This window comes from Elaeis guineensis, chromosome 13 (assembly GCF_000442705.2).
Source record: "Elaeis guineensis isolate ETL-2024a chromosome 13, EG11, whole genome shotgun sequence".
NCBI classification, from domain to species: Eukaryota; Viridiplantae; Streptophyta; class Magnoliopsida; order Arecales; family Arecaceae; genus Elaeis; species Elaeis guineensis.
In genome coordinates, this window is record NC_026005.2 from 2,049,537 (window position 1) to 2,065,705 (window position 16,169).

Genomic DNA, 16,169 nt, shown 5'->3' on the forward strand with positions numbered 1-16,169 from the left:
TTCTACCAAACAAGTTCAACTTTATGAAATTCTATAATACATTTTCCTAGTTCTTTGTTAAATATTCTATTTGCGAGGCACGATAATAATATAATCATGGTTTCTAACGGGTGTAAGATGACCATGTCAACCCGGAGGCAGTGGCCCCAGACATGCACGTTGGCTGGGGCCGGTTGCAATGGTTGCACGCAGTTGGTTTGGTTTGAATTAGGCTCAGGACTCGGTTGAGACATAAGTATTAGACAAAAACTTTTCATTTGAATTTGACCTATCTATCAAACCTAATTCAATCCATCCAATTTCAAGAAGCAGGTTATATGCTAACTTATTCAATAAAACAGATGAGGCTGGGCGAGCAGTGATCTACAAATCCAAATTGACAAGTGAATGGACAGCAAATAGGTCAGGCTGAATTAATCTGATTAAGAAATAAATACTAAATCTGAATGTGATCCATCTAATAAACTAGTTAACGTTAGTGCACTTTATTGTTAAAATAAAAAAATAATAATAAATTTTGAGATTGCGGGAAATATGATGATTGTATAAAATAAAAAAATAATAATAAATTAAAAAGATCTCTTATCATTATAATATATCATACAAGTCATTCATAAGACTTAGAGTTCTTTAGCCAACGGAAGTATTTTTTGTTGGAGCTTCGGACTCTATTTTTATGTAGAGTTGGTCTCGAGACATGTGATGATCTAATTGGATTATTGTATCTTGGAGGTGACAAATTAAAGAGCTTTGTTACACCTATTTGTGAGCTTTGCCAACCATTAAAGGCTCGAATCTCGTAAAAGAGAGCAAGATTTTGCACTTTAACTTGATTAGTGTCATCATCCTCATTAGATTAATTCTTATCCTCTATTATATTTTTGTTCCAACTATTGTATATTGCACCAATACTGGTTTAGTTGAGTTAACCCATTTAATTCAAACCTAGGCCCGTGTGGGTGGGATTTGTGCTATTATTTGCCACCCTACGTGCATGTTAAAAACAAGAAATGAGATTATAAAAATTGAATAACAATTAATGTAATGTTAAATAATGATATATAACAATGATTATAAGAGTTTAAGCGTGGATAGGAATTTATATGACAACCATTTTATTATCTAATATTTAATCATAATGACCAATATCCCAAGAATATTGTTTAGTATTTGATCCTTTAATTGTTCACATAATAAAATCATTTTTATTACTTTTAGTTCTAATGAGCCATAAATTATTAGTTTTTGTTATTAAAACTTTAGATCAAATTCTGTCTAATTTGCCGCTTTTATGAATATACATGATCGGCAAGAGACCGCATTGCTATCCATCAGAATTGAAACCCAATAAAGATATTTAACAAATGTTTAGTTTTAAAAGAAGGAAGTGTGTGAAAAAATATTTCTTGTTAAAAGATATTTTCTTCAAAACTTATAAACTTAGAAATTTATTACTGTATTTGACAACATTTCAGCCAAAGGATATAATTTTTATGTTTTTAAGAAATTCCATACTACCAATTACCAAGCATATGGTAGTGACTCATACCAAAAAAAGCATATGGTTTTGGTTCCCAAAAAAAAAGAAAAAATAAATAAATAAATAGAGGCATACGGTAGTGAATAGTGAAATTGTACGGTGGAGTGACACTATCAGCCACTTACCGGAGGGAGGCAAGACCAAAAGGACCCCACAGGGGGCGTGGGGCCTGCTCACGTACAAATCCAGCTGCCTCGCGATTGACTTACAGGTGGAGGGCCGCGGACGCAAGCGCGTAAATCTCGCCTCCAATTTTCCCATCCTTCCCAAACTCTCGCGCACGTCGCGCTCCCCCATCCGTGGCCAGAAAATGCCAACTTTGGTCCCGAGAATGGTGCATACGAAGTTTAAAATTCATTATATATATATATATATATATATATAATTTAAATTTATATAAATATTTTTATAAAATTAATATTCATATATATATATCTTCATAAAATATTTTTTTTACATATATATCCATATCATCTAACATCATTAAAAATTAATAATTTAAAATTAAAATAATTAAAATATTCTTACGGATAGATATACAAAAAAATTTTATAAAGATATATATGTAAATAATAATTTTATAAAAATATTTATATAAATTTGATCATTTGGAAGGGTATACATGTAAAAAATTCTTAACATAAATATACCTCTTTTGGTTTGTTAATTTTTTTTATTTAATAAAAAAAATTAATATATATAACTAAAATAGTAAATTTACTTAATTTATTAATTTATATAGATAAGATGATCTTTTTATCAAATGATAGATCAAAATAATTTTATTTAAAAAATAAACAGATTGTAATCATCAATATTTTTCTAATGTATAATAATATGCTTTTAAGAAAAATATCTAAACCTGATATTAGATGAACAGCTTATATATTTACATAGAATGTATATAGTTGTGAATTTGAACATTATGTAACAATAAGAATTTATAATCTTGTTATATTTTGTTTTAAAAATTTTTATCAAAAATATCTTTGCGAAGTATATAAAGTATATCATATTGTTATAAGATGGACATAATCGTCCCATCTTGTATAAAAAATAAAATAAATATAATATTTTAATATATAAAATATTATATAATATCGTCATCGTATTGTTATATATGTAATATGCTACTACATTAATTGTAGAGTAAGAGGGTCTAAATCTATTTAGATGAAATAAATAAAAATTAAATTAAAATTTTTTACGTGTATATCCTTCTAAATATTCAAATTTGCATGAATACCCTAATGAAATTGCTATTTGTGTATATATCTTTATATATTTTTTTACATATCTATCCATAAAGATATTTTAGTCATTTAAATTTTAAATTATTAATTTTTTCACGGTATTAAATGATGTGGGTATATGTGCAAAAAAAATAAAAAAAATAAGATATACATACAAAACAATTTTTTATGAGGATATATATATAAGGCAAATGCTACGGTGCTCCTTTATAATATTTTATGATAAAGGGCACTGTAGGAACTTTATTTTCTTTTTTTCTTCTCTGCTTCTCCCTCCGCCTCCCTCTGCTTCTTTGCACCGCGGTCCCCTCCCCGCCCCCAACACCGCTGGTCCTCCTCCCTCTATCTGCAAACCCCGAACCCCCCCATCTCCCCCGATGGTGCCCCCTAGCATGCAGGCTTGAACCCTGCATGCCCACGGTCCTTCGTCTGCATCCAACCCCCTTGGCGCCTGTGGCTCATCCGCCCCCGGCCACCCATGGGTCGTCTGCCCCTCCTGCCTGCAATCACCCCCCGCACCACCGACAGCTCCTTTGTCATTGGCCCACGCGCCGCCCCTCCCCCCGATGGTCTTCCCCCCTGCTCGTGCTGCCGTCCCCCACCCCCTCCGACGATCGCATCGCCCCCTCTTCTTGCTTCTTCTTTGCTGCAGCCCCTCCTCCCCCCGTGCTCGTGTCGCCACCAACCTCCCCCTCCCCTCCATCCCAGCCCCGGCCTCGGCCCATAGCTTCTTCTCTATGCGCTCCTGCACACCGACGACGGCCCACGATCTTCTCCCCTCTCTATCGGTCGGGCATAGCTTCTCCATGATCTTCTTCCCTCCTGCCTCCGACGCAACACCCACCTCCAGATGGAGAACTGTTTTGAAAAAAAATTACTGTATAAATGAATTTTAACTTTCGAAATAATTACCGCACTAGTCATACACAGGGATATTTACTTATTTTAAATATGAGTGGTCTATATTTAATCTGATGATCTAAAATAAATAAAAAATAAAAATATTAAAATATCTATGGAGTATTGTAGTAAAATTTTTTATATAAATATTATTTTAAAAAAATATTTATATAAATTTGAATGTTTAGAAAGTTATATACGTAAAAAAAATTAATATTTTTAAAAAAATATGCATTAACGTGGGACATGGCAAGACGTAAAAAAAACTTGCTGCCTAACGTTGCGTTGTTATCAGAGGAATGTAAATTTCTCTGGGATGCCGCATGTTTTCTGTTTTCTAATGCCATCTTAAAAAAAAAATAGGCTGTACCTTTATCGAAAAGAAAATATTTTGTTGTACCTTTGGCACACTAATTATTTTGGAAATTTCTGGTGGTAAACTCAATAATTTTTAAAAACCAGGCCGGAAAGTGATGTAGTACTCTGACCGATTCACCAGAACGGATGGATGGTGTCAGCATGATAAGTTGATAACATACTAACATCATAAATAAATTTTATTTTCCAAAATTATACAAAAATATGAAAATAATATTAAAAAAAATAAGAAAAATAGAGAAGGGCATTTCATCTCTGAAATTTTTTTTCCTCCATCTCGTATGAGAGCTTCGATTAGAATGGATTTATCGTCATCCCCTTCCTCTTCTTCTTCATTGTTACGTGCCATCCTCTTCACTCTTTCAACAACGCCCTCCTCGAGCAGTGACATATTGTGATTGAATTTATTGGCAGTTCATGTTGTTTACCATAGGCACCTCGCCATCCTCCTAAAGGATGTAGTGAGACCATCATCAGATCTCAGTGGAATCCTCCTAGCCTTCGGTGGATGCCATGGTAGACAACTTGGACTACCTAACGAGTAGTGACAATAGAAATGGATATTCTGTACTAGCTCGACATAGAAAAATCCTGCAGCCTTGCAGCATTCATGAACAAAGCAAATAAGTCTCACAACTTCAGAAATCCGAGATCTTACTGGGCTTAGATAGAATTTGATTGCTTGATGCAAATCCTAAATAATATACAGTTAACGGAGGTTGCTGATAAAAGAATGAAAATAGTTCCACATACACTCCTTTACGGTATCTTCCTGCTACAACTTCATGAAACACGGAGGTTTAGTATCCCATTGTGAAAAAAATCATCTGGAGGCTTCCAATACCGGATAAATGTAAGGTGTTCAATTGGCTATGCTTCAATAACAAGCTGCTCACTGCTGAGGCTCAAGCAAAAAAAGGCCTCACTGGTCCGAGTAGGTGCACCTTCTATTATAACAATACCGAAACCATGGACCATCTGATGGTTTAGTGCATCTACGTACTCAATGGAGGTTTGGAGTACTCTACTTCAAAGTTGCAGCATAACCAAACTCCCTAACGACATAATGACGCTATGGCACGAATGGAGGCAAGAACAGAGGTTTGTGACATCCCCAATTGTAGCTGACATACTTTATGTGGTCATTTGTTAAATATTGTGGAAAGAATGAAATAACATACTATTTCATTTGGAGGCTTGCACCTATCGCGAAACTGCAAAGATAATCGTCTTTGTGGTATGAGTGTCACGCCCCGAACCCAACATTCGGGTCGGATACGTGATGGCCGCACACTCCTTAGAACAAATCCTAAAGGATATGCAAGGCCAAATTAAATCATTACAATCTTAACAACCATAATATTTAATTTCAATAATAATTCATAAAATCTTGCATAATTAAATTTAAATTTCTTCAATTCTCTGATCAGATACTATGACACTTTTATCTATCCTTCTGCTCATCCATAAATCCAGGCCATAGCCAACCATAAGCATCCTGTAACTCTGAGAAGAAAAGAAAGATGAAGGGGTGTGAGCTTTACAGCCCAGTAAGAATTTCCATATCACACCAATATAATAATATAATCTGAAAATAAAGATAAGCAATAATACATAAAAGTCGATGTTCACTGTCCAAAATACTGCAAACATTTATAGATTATCTGTTTTATCAAAAGAGATGCATCATCATATGTTAATAAGTGAAACAATTTTGTTCAACGATTGTTTCATGTCTTATCTTTCTTTTTCCTTCTATTATCACATCATCTTTAATCTTTTTCTTTTGGCTTTAGCTTTAGCTTTGGCTTTGGCTTTGGACTACCAGGATCATGCGACGATATTTTATTCGGATCGATTTCTGTGATCTTCTCGGATCAAATATTCATGATTTTTCTCGGATCAAAGTGGCCATGATCTTTCTCGGATCAAATCATTCATGATCTTTCTCGGATCAGATTCTTCATGATCTTTCTCGGATCATATTCTTCCACACATAAGCCTGTGGGGGCTGTCCCAGGCATAAGCTCCTGGCAAGTTATTCCACATGACAAGGCCAGTCCAAACCATATTTCTCTTTCTTTTCATTTTCATGAAATTAAAATATTTGACTTCATTAATCAATTCAACTTTTGCAGTGTAATAAATATGTCATACACATATAATCATGCCATCAATCACTGATACAAATGTATTGATATAACATACTCATACTCAAAATCACATAAATAAATAAATAACAATGTCTCAGATATAACAAATTCATCGATCTCAAAATCCAACGATGCAAAATCAAGGAGATAAAATCAACGATAAAATAACATATATAATGATGATCACGTACAGAGATTCTTACCTTTATCGGTGACTGATCCAAGACAGAAATCAATGTTCTTCTTTGATTTATGAATTTTCTTAACAAAATATTTCACTCGATATTATATGCAGACAATCATCTCTTCATGACCCTGATCAATATAAAAATCACATATATGGAGAAAATTATCCGATAATCAATCCTAATAACATAAATCTAGGACCTCTCTTAGGATTAATCAAAATTAGGATTTATCTATGTATCAGGATCTTCCACTAATCCATAAGACTTCTAGAGAGAGAAAATCCATGAAGAGAGAGAAAATTCTAGAGAGAGAAAGTAGAGAGAGAAAGTGGAGAGAGAAATCTTCGTATTCTTTCGATGAGGCAATCATGGTCAAGATCATCAGAGGTCCTATCAGATGACTTAACATAAATCAAGTGTTACAAATTTCAAGTAGAATCGGACTGGATCAGATCTACTGCACAATTTTGGAGCAATCTCAAATATCATATTTTTACTTCAAATTTATCCTAGGGTCTGTGATGTAATCAGAGAGAGAATAGAAAGATTCTAGAGAGATAAAATCCAAAAAAGAGAAAAAGATCTAGAGAGAGAAAATAGAGAGAGAAAATGTAGAGAGAGAAGGTAGAGAGAGGAGAGAGAAAGGAGAGAGAAAGAAGAGAGAAAGGAGAGAGAGGAAAAATTCTCTCCTTCGTCTTCTTATTTTATTTTATTTATTTTATTTTTATTTTTATTTTTATTTTTCCTTTTTCTTTTCTTTTTCTTTTCTTCTTCTTCTTCCTTCTTCTTTCCTTTTCGTTGGCCGAACAGGGGAGGACCGGAGGGACGTTTGCCCATGGTCCGGCGGACTGCGGTGGTATGGCTGGTGGTCGGCCAGCAGCAACCAACGGCGGTGGAGCCAGAGATGGCCGGCGATGAGGTTCGGCGGTGGGAAAATTAGAAAAATTGAAAAACAGGGGACGCCCCTTTTTTTCTTGAATTTCTCCGGTCATTGGCCGATCACCGGCGGCCATGACCTTCAGGAAACATAGGCAGAGAGGTAGGGGTCCAAACCTAGGGGTGCGGCACCATGGACAGCGGCGCTGGTGGCCGGAAAAGGGAGGAAGAGTCCAGTCGAAACAGAGCAAAAACATGGGTCATCTTATTCATGGATTTTCCGGCGACCCTGACGGCCGGCGAGGGTGCACGAAGCCGTGGAAAAGAGAGGAAAGAAGAGAGGAAGGAGAAGACGGGTTTACCTCCGACTCCGGTGAGGTCTCCGGCGAGTTTTTGAGATGAACACGATGAGGACATCCGCGGCTTCAATGGAAAAATTCGAGAAAAATAAAAGAAAAATCCGGTGCTCGTCGGACCAACCTTAGAAGGAAGGAGAGGGGGTTTTATAGGGTGTAGGGGAGGTTGAATCCGCCTCAGATTCAACCTCTCCATCGGTGATTTGGGTGGAAGAAGACTCCCGCAGGAGTCTTCTTCATTTTTTTTTTTTTTTTTGTAATGCTTTGGGCTTTTTGGGCTGATTTGGGCCGGGGTGTTACAGTGAGATTGGACGAAAATAACAAAAAAAGATGACCGACTAAGAGATTTGCGAATGCTTTTTACCTAGCTTCCATTCAGCTAACTCTTCTCTTAAATTTAAGGCAAACGTTCCTCTCACCTGATTCCAGAAGTTGCATGCAATATAAACCAAGTCAGGGTAATTCTTAAAAAAATTGTCCACTGTTCATTGATGTCCTGCTATTTCAATGGTTTGCTATTTCAATGCTTATTTGATATGATTTTTTTTTTTTTTTGGTAAGAAGCATGAGATGCTACATTATCACAAAATAAGGTTTGTTAACATATACAGACTCACCCTCCATCCAGTAAAGTAACTTTTTACAATAGATAACCCAGCAACATATATAAACACAAAACCAGAATAGTACCCAAAAACTTTTACCCATGAACTTCCAGAAACTTTCAATGCTCATTTGACATGATTTGAAGAAGCTCTACATCAACTTTTCTCCATAGTCCGTTACATCCTGACCGATTTTCCAATATTTATGTAATACATCCCTAGCTACATGTCATTATCTATGAACCTTTCCCACAACTCGTCCTCTCTCTCTCTCTCTCTCTCTCTCTCTGTAATCTTCATCTTTTTACTTAATATATAATTATGGGGTAAGCGACTCACTAACCTCATTTTTTTCACCTAAACAAAAACGAGCAGTGACAATGTGTCCACTAGGGAAGGTGGCGACTGGTTTCCCATCAAGGCTGGAAGAGCAATGGGGGAGGAAAGGGGCAGAAATGAAACCTAGAATTTGGTTTAAATACAAAAAAACTGATTCGGATGATCTATACTAATGGTTATCTAATCATTTATTTTAGACCCTTCATTTTAGAATCTATGGTCAAGATTATGTACTTCTAGAAAGACTTAGGAGTACCATAGCAGAATTTTAAACCATTATAATGGACGGGTTTCAACCACCCCTAATTACATGATTGAGGTGGATAACGTAAAGGATATAACAACCGCTACTTTCCATGATAATAGAGTTATAAGACAAATACCAGCCTCTATTTTTCTCCTGTACTTTTTTTTCAATATAACAAAATCTATTCAAATTTCAAAATTTTCTTAAATTCCTCCACTAAAATGATTGTACGATCAAAAATTATATTATTTTTTAAAAAAGTAAAGAAAAACATAGCGCTATTATTATTTTTGTTATTGTCCATTATTTTTCATTATAATATTGTTATAACAGCTATAACACTGGCCATTATAATAGATTGGTAGACGAAAATTAAGTTTATTGAGATGTTTGAAATAGTTAAACTTAATTTTATTATGTAATATTTCTGGTGGAGTTCATGAATGTCTTGGAATTCCAAGTAATCATATTTTTTAGGTTTCCATGGTGTCTCTTAGAGTCTTGTATTATGTCTCTTGAGTGATAGCGATGAATTTATGTACAGGTATTTGAAATGTGATATTGTATCTATATAAAATTATATCAAGTATAGCTAAGAATTAAATGAAAAATAATAGTGAGTTTCTCCATTGTCCTCTCATACTCTCTACCTCAATAATAGAATGTGATTTAGTGCCTCATTTTTACTCCTGCTACCACCAGCACGATCCACCAAACTAAGAAACTTAGTTTGGAAGCTAGATCACTCGCTGATTTTAGAATTAAAAGTTTAGAAGGGATGCTTTGGATGTCTATAACAGTTGCGAAGAGAAAGGTAGTCATTTCACTAGACTTGGCAACTCACTCCACCAACGAGTAAATCTGCTATATGCGCATTTCTCTCTCGGTGATTTGCAAGAGATAGATTCAGAAGATAGGAAAAGTGTCATGTAAGTTGGTTTAATGCTACATGTATGCCATTCTCCATACGTAGGTATATGATCACATGCTAGCTGGCTATGCTGGACCAGAAAGTCCAAGAGTATAATCATGTAGAATGGGTGACAGCTTGTGGTCAACTTGCGGCGTAATTTTTAGCTCATCCCTCACGTGCACATATATCAGTGATACTGGTGTAGCTCCTATAGCCACCGCCACTTCTCCCTGACTTCTACTTCTCATTTCTTGTGAAATTCTAAAAATATATTTTGTTTTTTTCTGGAACTTCAGCTATTTTTGCTTGGGGATTTGACGTGACTTCACGTTATCCTCTTAAATCTCTCTCGTTCGAGTGATGTTACTCTGGAACTTATTTAGTTGACAGGAAATAGAGAGAGAGAGAGAGAGAGAGAGAGAGAGAGAGGGCACTTATTGGAAAAAGGAGAGGAATTTTTTATTTGATTGGAGTTTTAGAGAAAAAAATAATAAAAAATTTTTATAGGAAGTCACTTTTCACATAAAAGTAAAATTCATGAGGAAGATGATTTTGATATTTTTCATGGGATAAAAAATGGTGTACTTTTTTTTTTAAAATAGTCTTTTAAAATCTATTAGATTTTGTAAAATATCAATAGATGGTTAAGATGAAATACTGAATAGTGATATATAATATATATTAATATTATCATTATATTTATATAATATAATATTAATATTATAATATTTATTATATTTTAATATTTATTTTAATATATATTTTTATTAATATTAATATAATATTTATATTAATATATTAATATAATATTTTACTTATATCTATATTAATAAATTTATTATATTAAAATATTAATATATTATATTATATTAACATAATAAATTATTATGATCTAATATTATATTATAATATATTAATATTATATTATATTAATATAAATATAATATTTATATTTATACAAAGTTTAGGAGTAAAAAGATAATATCTACAAGGATATAATAATATTTTATACATTTTTTCAGAAAAATAGATACTCAACCAAACAAAAGCTATTTTCAATAAGTACTTTCTTATAGTCAACCAAATATACTAAAATTCTATCCTAAAAAAATAATTTTGAGAAAGTAATTTCTTAAAAAAAAATTTTTTTTCTGCAAACCAGACGAGCCCCGGAAGTGTTGATGTGCCTTAGACCTTGTAACCTTCTACCCCCAACCATGTTCTATTACCTTAACAAACACTGATGTGGCCACCGTAGGATTGAATTGGATCGGATACGGATCGGATACCGTCATATCTACATCCATATTTGTTTTGTCTGCGGATGCAAATATGGATACAGATATTATTCGGATGGAAAATTCATATCATATTTATTTTAAACGGATACGGATACAATTTGGATACTGAAAGTATAGATATCATTATAAATATTATTTAGATAATTAAATTTATGACTACAGAATAAAAGTATTACTAAATAGATGATAAATCAATTAATAATATATTTATATAGTTAATATTTTAAAAAAATTAATAAATATTATATAAAATTATATACGATTATCTATAGATTCGAATATTCGGATACGGATCAGATAGTTGCCTATCCATATCCATATTCATATATTTTTTTTTTGATAGATATATATAGAATATAAATATTAATTAAATTTTAAATTTTATTCATATCTAAATTATTTTAAATATAAAAATAAATTTGAATAGATAATACCTATATCATCTTCACCTCCAAGCTATTTCTTCTCCGTTTCTTAAAAAAGAAACAACTTTGGCCTCCTTGCCTGAGGCCCAAGCTTACCTTCACGGCAAGGAAATACCAGTCGGTGACGTTGACTAAGGCCTGATTACAATACCCAAATTTTCTGGAGCGGTGGTGAATACATACTCGTTAGGACATTGAAACTGTACTATATTTTTTACTAGAAGGGTGTTTTGATAGGGTTTTAGAGTATCGAAAAAAAAAAAAAAGAACTCCATTTTCTAGGGAAAACTCTAGTAATCGTACTCTTTGAGCAGAGTTCCCCCCCCCCCCCATAATCATCGGGCTTAACTTCAAGGTTTTGCATAACTGGGACAAAGTGGGAGTAGAATCCATGAAATGCAATATCATATGCCACTTTTGAAAAAAAAATCACCATGACGCTGAAAATTTTGAAAATTATCATTATAAAAAATATGCTAGACAAATATATATATATTTTTTTCAAAATGTACCACGCACGGACTCTCTTTTCATTCATAATAATTAAATTTCTTTATTTCCTGCAAGAATAACAATTAACGATTTGAAAACTTGCTACTTTCGTTACAATCAAACGATCAATTTTTTATAACATTTGCATCCTTAATTAATTCTTTCAAATTAAGAGAATTGGTTCAATGGAATAGACCTAACTCATCTTATCAATAAAACAAAGAATGGAGATCCCAGACTTTTGTGCTGAGATCATTTATTTATTCTCCATATAAGGAATATAAGAAATTTCCAAATTCAGTGGCGGTCCTTCTTTCATCTCGTCATCTCTGCAGCAAGAGTAGTGGGCTAGCTAAGGCTAGCTATCATGTGGGATTGTTGGGAAATGATACTTGCCATGGAGGGGCTTTCTGAAAATATGATCTCATAGCCATCTCTGAAGTTATCCATCCCTTGAGCCAGCATTTGCCAGAACAGCCCTCCCGTGCATGGCCCCCCGGCTCTGGCTGAGTTGTAGATCATGTTGTACACTGCCCAGTAGAAGGAATCCCGCTCGGTCTTCCTGCCAAATTCTGTGATCATGAGTGGTTTCCCAAGTGTTGCACCAGCATCGTCAATGTGGGATTGGATCCAACTCCGGAGGAATGCCATTTGAGCGTCATCAGAGCCTGAAATCCTGTGGGAAAAAAAAAAAAAATGTCAACGAATGCCAGTGTCTTGTGAATAGAAATGGATTATCTGTGCGAATAATATGCAGCTGGTGTAATTTATAATTTGCCAATTATACTGATCTTCACTCCCCTTAAATTAGAATATATGGTACGTGTCAAACTTTATGTTTAAGAAGTTAATGATCAGAGACTCAGCTTACCATTGATCAGGGTAGGCATGAATGGTAGCAAAGTCAATTTCAGAGATTTTGTTGTTGGAGATGTAATCGGTGCCGACCTCATAGCCCGGGTTAAATTGCTTTCTTTCAGGCATTGATTCCCCATAGAATCCTTCTAACCCAACTTCAAGCATGTGGTTGCTATCTATTGATTTAACATAAGCAGCCATCTCTGCGATCCAGTTCTGTATGGTAACAATTAAAAATGTCAAGAGGATCTGTACGTGGACCAACTTTAGCTGAGTTTGTTCTCCATGAAGTGGCGATCTAGCTAGCATTAAAATCCTCCTAGTGGAAACATCTCCATATTTCTTGAAGAAAAAAATCGAGGAATGAGTAGAAAGATACCAAGAAATATGGTAGTTGGGTTGGAGATAAATATTAATAATTCAGTAGGAAAAGATCAGTGAATATTGTTCTATATGGATCGACCTGCACTGTTTTGCCAGAGAGATCGCCGTCGCATCGTGGTTCGTTTATAAGCTCCCATGCAAGGATTGTGGGATCATCTTTGTATGCCACTCCTGTCATCGTGTTGGTCCTCGTGAGGACCGTCTGGATCAAAGCAAGACATGAAGTGCAGTGATGTTACTCGAAGTAGCTAGCTAGCTTCTACTTGCGTACGTGGCAAAAGAAAAAGGAAACATTATAAGTTTGGTCACAGCAAGAAGGGATCAGTCATGTATTCACCTTGACATGGTTCTTGTAGTATCCCTTGACAACTTCGTGCCAGTAGAAGTCATTATCCCAGTGGACATCCGCTCCCCTTTCCTTCGCCCACTGAACATACTGCTTCCTGCCCCCAAAGTCGGCATAGTTATTCACCAGACTCAGTATCAGAAACACTCCATGCTTCTTGGCCTCAGAGATGACAAAGTCCAGGCCCTGCAAACCAAAAGGAAAAAAAAAAAGAACTTATTTCAACAAAAATATAGAGCCTAACAAATAAAACAAAAAGGACCCATGCAGGTGTTCTGAAATCATCAAATGCGAGCATTTTCTCGTGAAATCTGAACTATAAGCTATAAAGCATGCTTTTAAACACCGCAGGATGTAACGGATTTAATGACAGGCTTTCTGCTTGGTGTCTACTCTCAAAATTTGTTCCAAATTATACATTTTCTTAGCCAAAGCTAATACAAGTGGGGCTACCATCACCTTCATGTTTGGTGTATACATAGGAGGAAAATCTACTCTATTGGTCGTAGTACATGTAATCTCGTCGAACCAAGTGTTTTTTTGACTTGCTTAACTAAGAGAGAGTTTAAGCCCGGCTACCATGATGCACGGGCTTATATATATACCTGGAACATGTTCTCATTGTAATAGCCGGGAGAGTACTGCAGCGGATTGCTCCCACCATCGCTGAAGGCCCAGGTCCTTACCACACTCATTCCATAATCGGAAGCTTGTTGTAGGACAGATGACACCTTATATCTCTGTGTCGGGTCCGATGCCATCAACATCAGCCAATATGCGTTGAACCCATTGGAGTAGAACGGGCGCCCATCCAAAACAAAATGGGTTCCGCTTGTCCTCACAAAACCAGAGCCAACATATGCACCACCACCTTGGAGTACAAAGAGGGCCAAGAGACCAAGGCTGAAAAGGACTCTCTTTGCCACCATCTTTGAACTACAAGATGAGATATAATATAACAACAGGGATCGTGGAAAGGGAGGAGAGGGTACTCAGAAAGCCCAAATGTTTGAGCCTGTGATGGTGGAGAGCTGTCATGGTTGGGGGCTTATATAGAACTCAGACGAGTGCAAGAGGACAAGGGATACTCCTTGCGTCGCTGCAAAGATCCGGTGCAACTTGGATAACCGTATGGCCAACCAATAAAGGAATACTATAATCTGAAGCAAACTAATACATATCAGATGCGTACATGAGAAAGCAATTTATGGAATCCCAAGTGTTTGAGTGTAGTTCTAGTTATGCATGGTGAGGTCGTTGGATAACGATGAAGTAGCCTACACCGTCAAGCGGATAAATCTTTTATGATCAGATCAATCATAAAAAATATTATGATGGAATCGTCATCATCTGTCATACCTTCAAATCACATCGTATGTATTTATATATATATATTAAAATATTAAAAAAATAAAAATAAATAAAACCTAACGATATCCGCTCGTCGCGTACCGTTATCAACATGGAAAGGGGTAACTACCTGCACGAGAGTGGATACGGAGAACCCATTTTCGCATTTATGGTCGTTACCTGACCTTTTTCTTCAGCTTTTACATTAAATATGGTCATGGCAGTAACGGTGTCTGAAGAAGTTTCAGTCACGGATAGATAAAGATCCTTAAAATCGGTTGAGATGGGCAGCCCTTGTTCTCCTTCCAAAACCAATTTGTCCGTTACCTTTTTTTTTTCCTTTTTGTTTTCTTTTTGCATCTGCTAACCTTTTTTTTTTTTGTTTTCTTTTTACATCTGACAAGAAAAACATCTTGGTTATTTCCATGGATAAATTTGAACCGTCCGACCATGGGGTTAAGTGTAAAAGATTAAGAAAAGTGGATTGTTTGAACAATAATGTCAATTTATGAAGCTTTGTTTTAGTATAAAAAATATATACATAAGTTATGTAAATCTATATTTACTGTTGGAAGGATTGAACCTAATTAGAAAAATTATCTAAATAAGGATCTAGGGATATTATGCTTTAGCATATTTTTTGGTATTCCTTGGCATATTCTAGTTATTCTCTGACTATATTTGGATCTACATACCTGTATTTATAGGCCCCTTGTATGCACTCTTAAAGTATGAAAAAAATAAGAAAAATATTTTTTCTCTTCATTTTCGTCATGGTATCAGAGCACTCAGGTTCTGATCCATTTCCCCTTCCTTCCCTATCATAGTTTTTTTTTTTTTTTGGAACCACCTCCTCTTAATCCAAATCATTGTCGTCTCTTTCCTTCCGTTCTGTCCCCTTCCGTCGCCCTCATCACCCAGTAGATCAGCCCCATTGCCGCCATCCAAACCGTTCTTCATCTTCCCCTTCTTCATCTTCCCAACGAACCCCGCCGCATGCTCCGCTGCTCCGCTGCAATCCGACGTCGGGGTAACCTGTGCACTCCGACGCACACCCCGACGCCGCTTCTCTGCCTCCATTTTTGCCTTCGACCTCCTCTGTCTCGTCCACGGCCGCTTCTCTACCTCACTCGACGCTGCTCGACTGCAATCCGACGACGCACACCCCGACGTAGCCTCCATCTGGCTTCGATCGTCAGAACCGCCGCACGCCCCACCCATGCACCAGATTCACCACCTCGCTGTCGCACTCTGACGCCAGAACC

The 16,169-nt window shown here is 35.6% G+C and overlaps 1 protein-coding gene across 1 annotated transcript; it reads right to left on the bottom strand.

Annotated features, from left to right (window-relative positions):
* Nucleotides 1-12,145: 12,145 nt before the first annotated feature.
* Nucleotides 12,146-14,519, bottom strand: LOC140853349 (mannan endo-1,4-beta-mannosidase 1-like). The gene is made up of 5 exons (XM_073247858.1): nucleotides 14,160-14,519; nucleotides 13,546-13,740; nucleotides 13,288-13,410; nucleotides 12,838-13,040; nucleotides 12,146-12,642 (listed from the first exon to the last, which is right to left on the bottom strand). The coding sequence occupies exons 1-5, from the start codon at nucleotides 14,481-14,483 to the stop codon at nucleotides 12,315-12,317; spliced, it is 1,173 nt and encodes a 390-aa protein (XP_073103959.1). The 5' UTR covers nucleotides 14,484-14,519; the 3' UTR covers nucleotides 12,146-12,314.
* Nucleotides 14,520-16,169: the final 1,650 nt, after the last annotated feature.

What these genes read in the sequence shown, in the direction of transcription:
- LOC140853349 (XM_073247858.1), bottom strand. Translation starts at nt 14,483, where the DNA reads ATGGTGGCAAAGAGAGTCCTTTTCAGCCTTGGTCTCTTGGCCCTCTTT. An exon ending in ACTACAAGAACCATGTCAAG is followed by an intron (nt 13,411 to 13,545) that starts GTGAATACATGA and finishes GCTTTGATCCAG; the next exon opens with ACGGTCCTCACGAGGACCAA. An exon ending in TCTCTGGCAAAACAGTGCAG is followed by an intron (nt 13,041 to 13,287) that starts GTCGATCCATAT and finishes GTTACCATACAG; the next exon opens with AACTGGATCGCAGAGATGGC.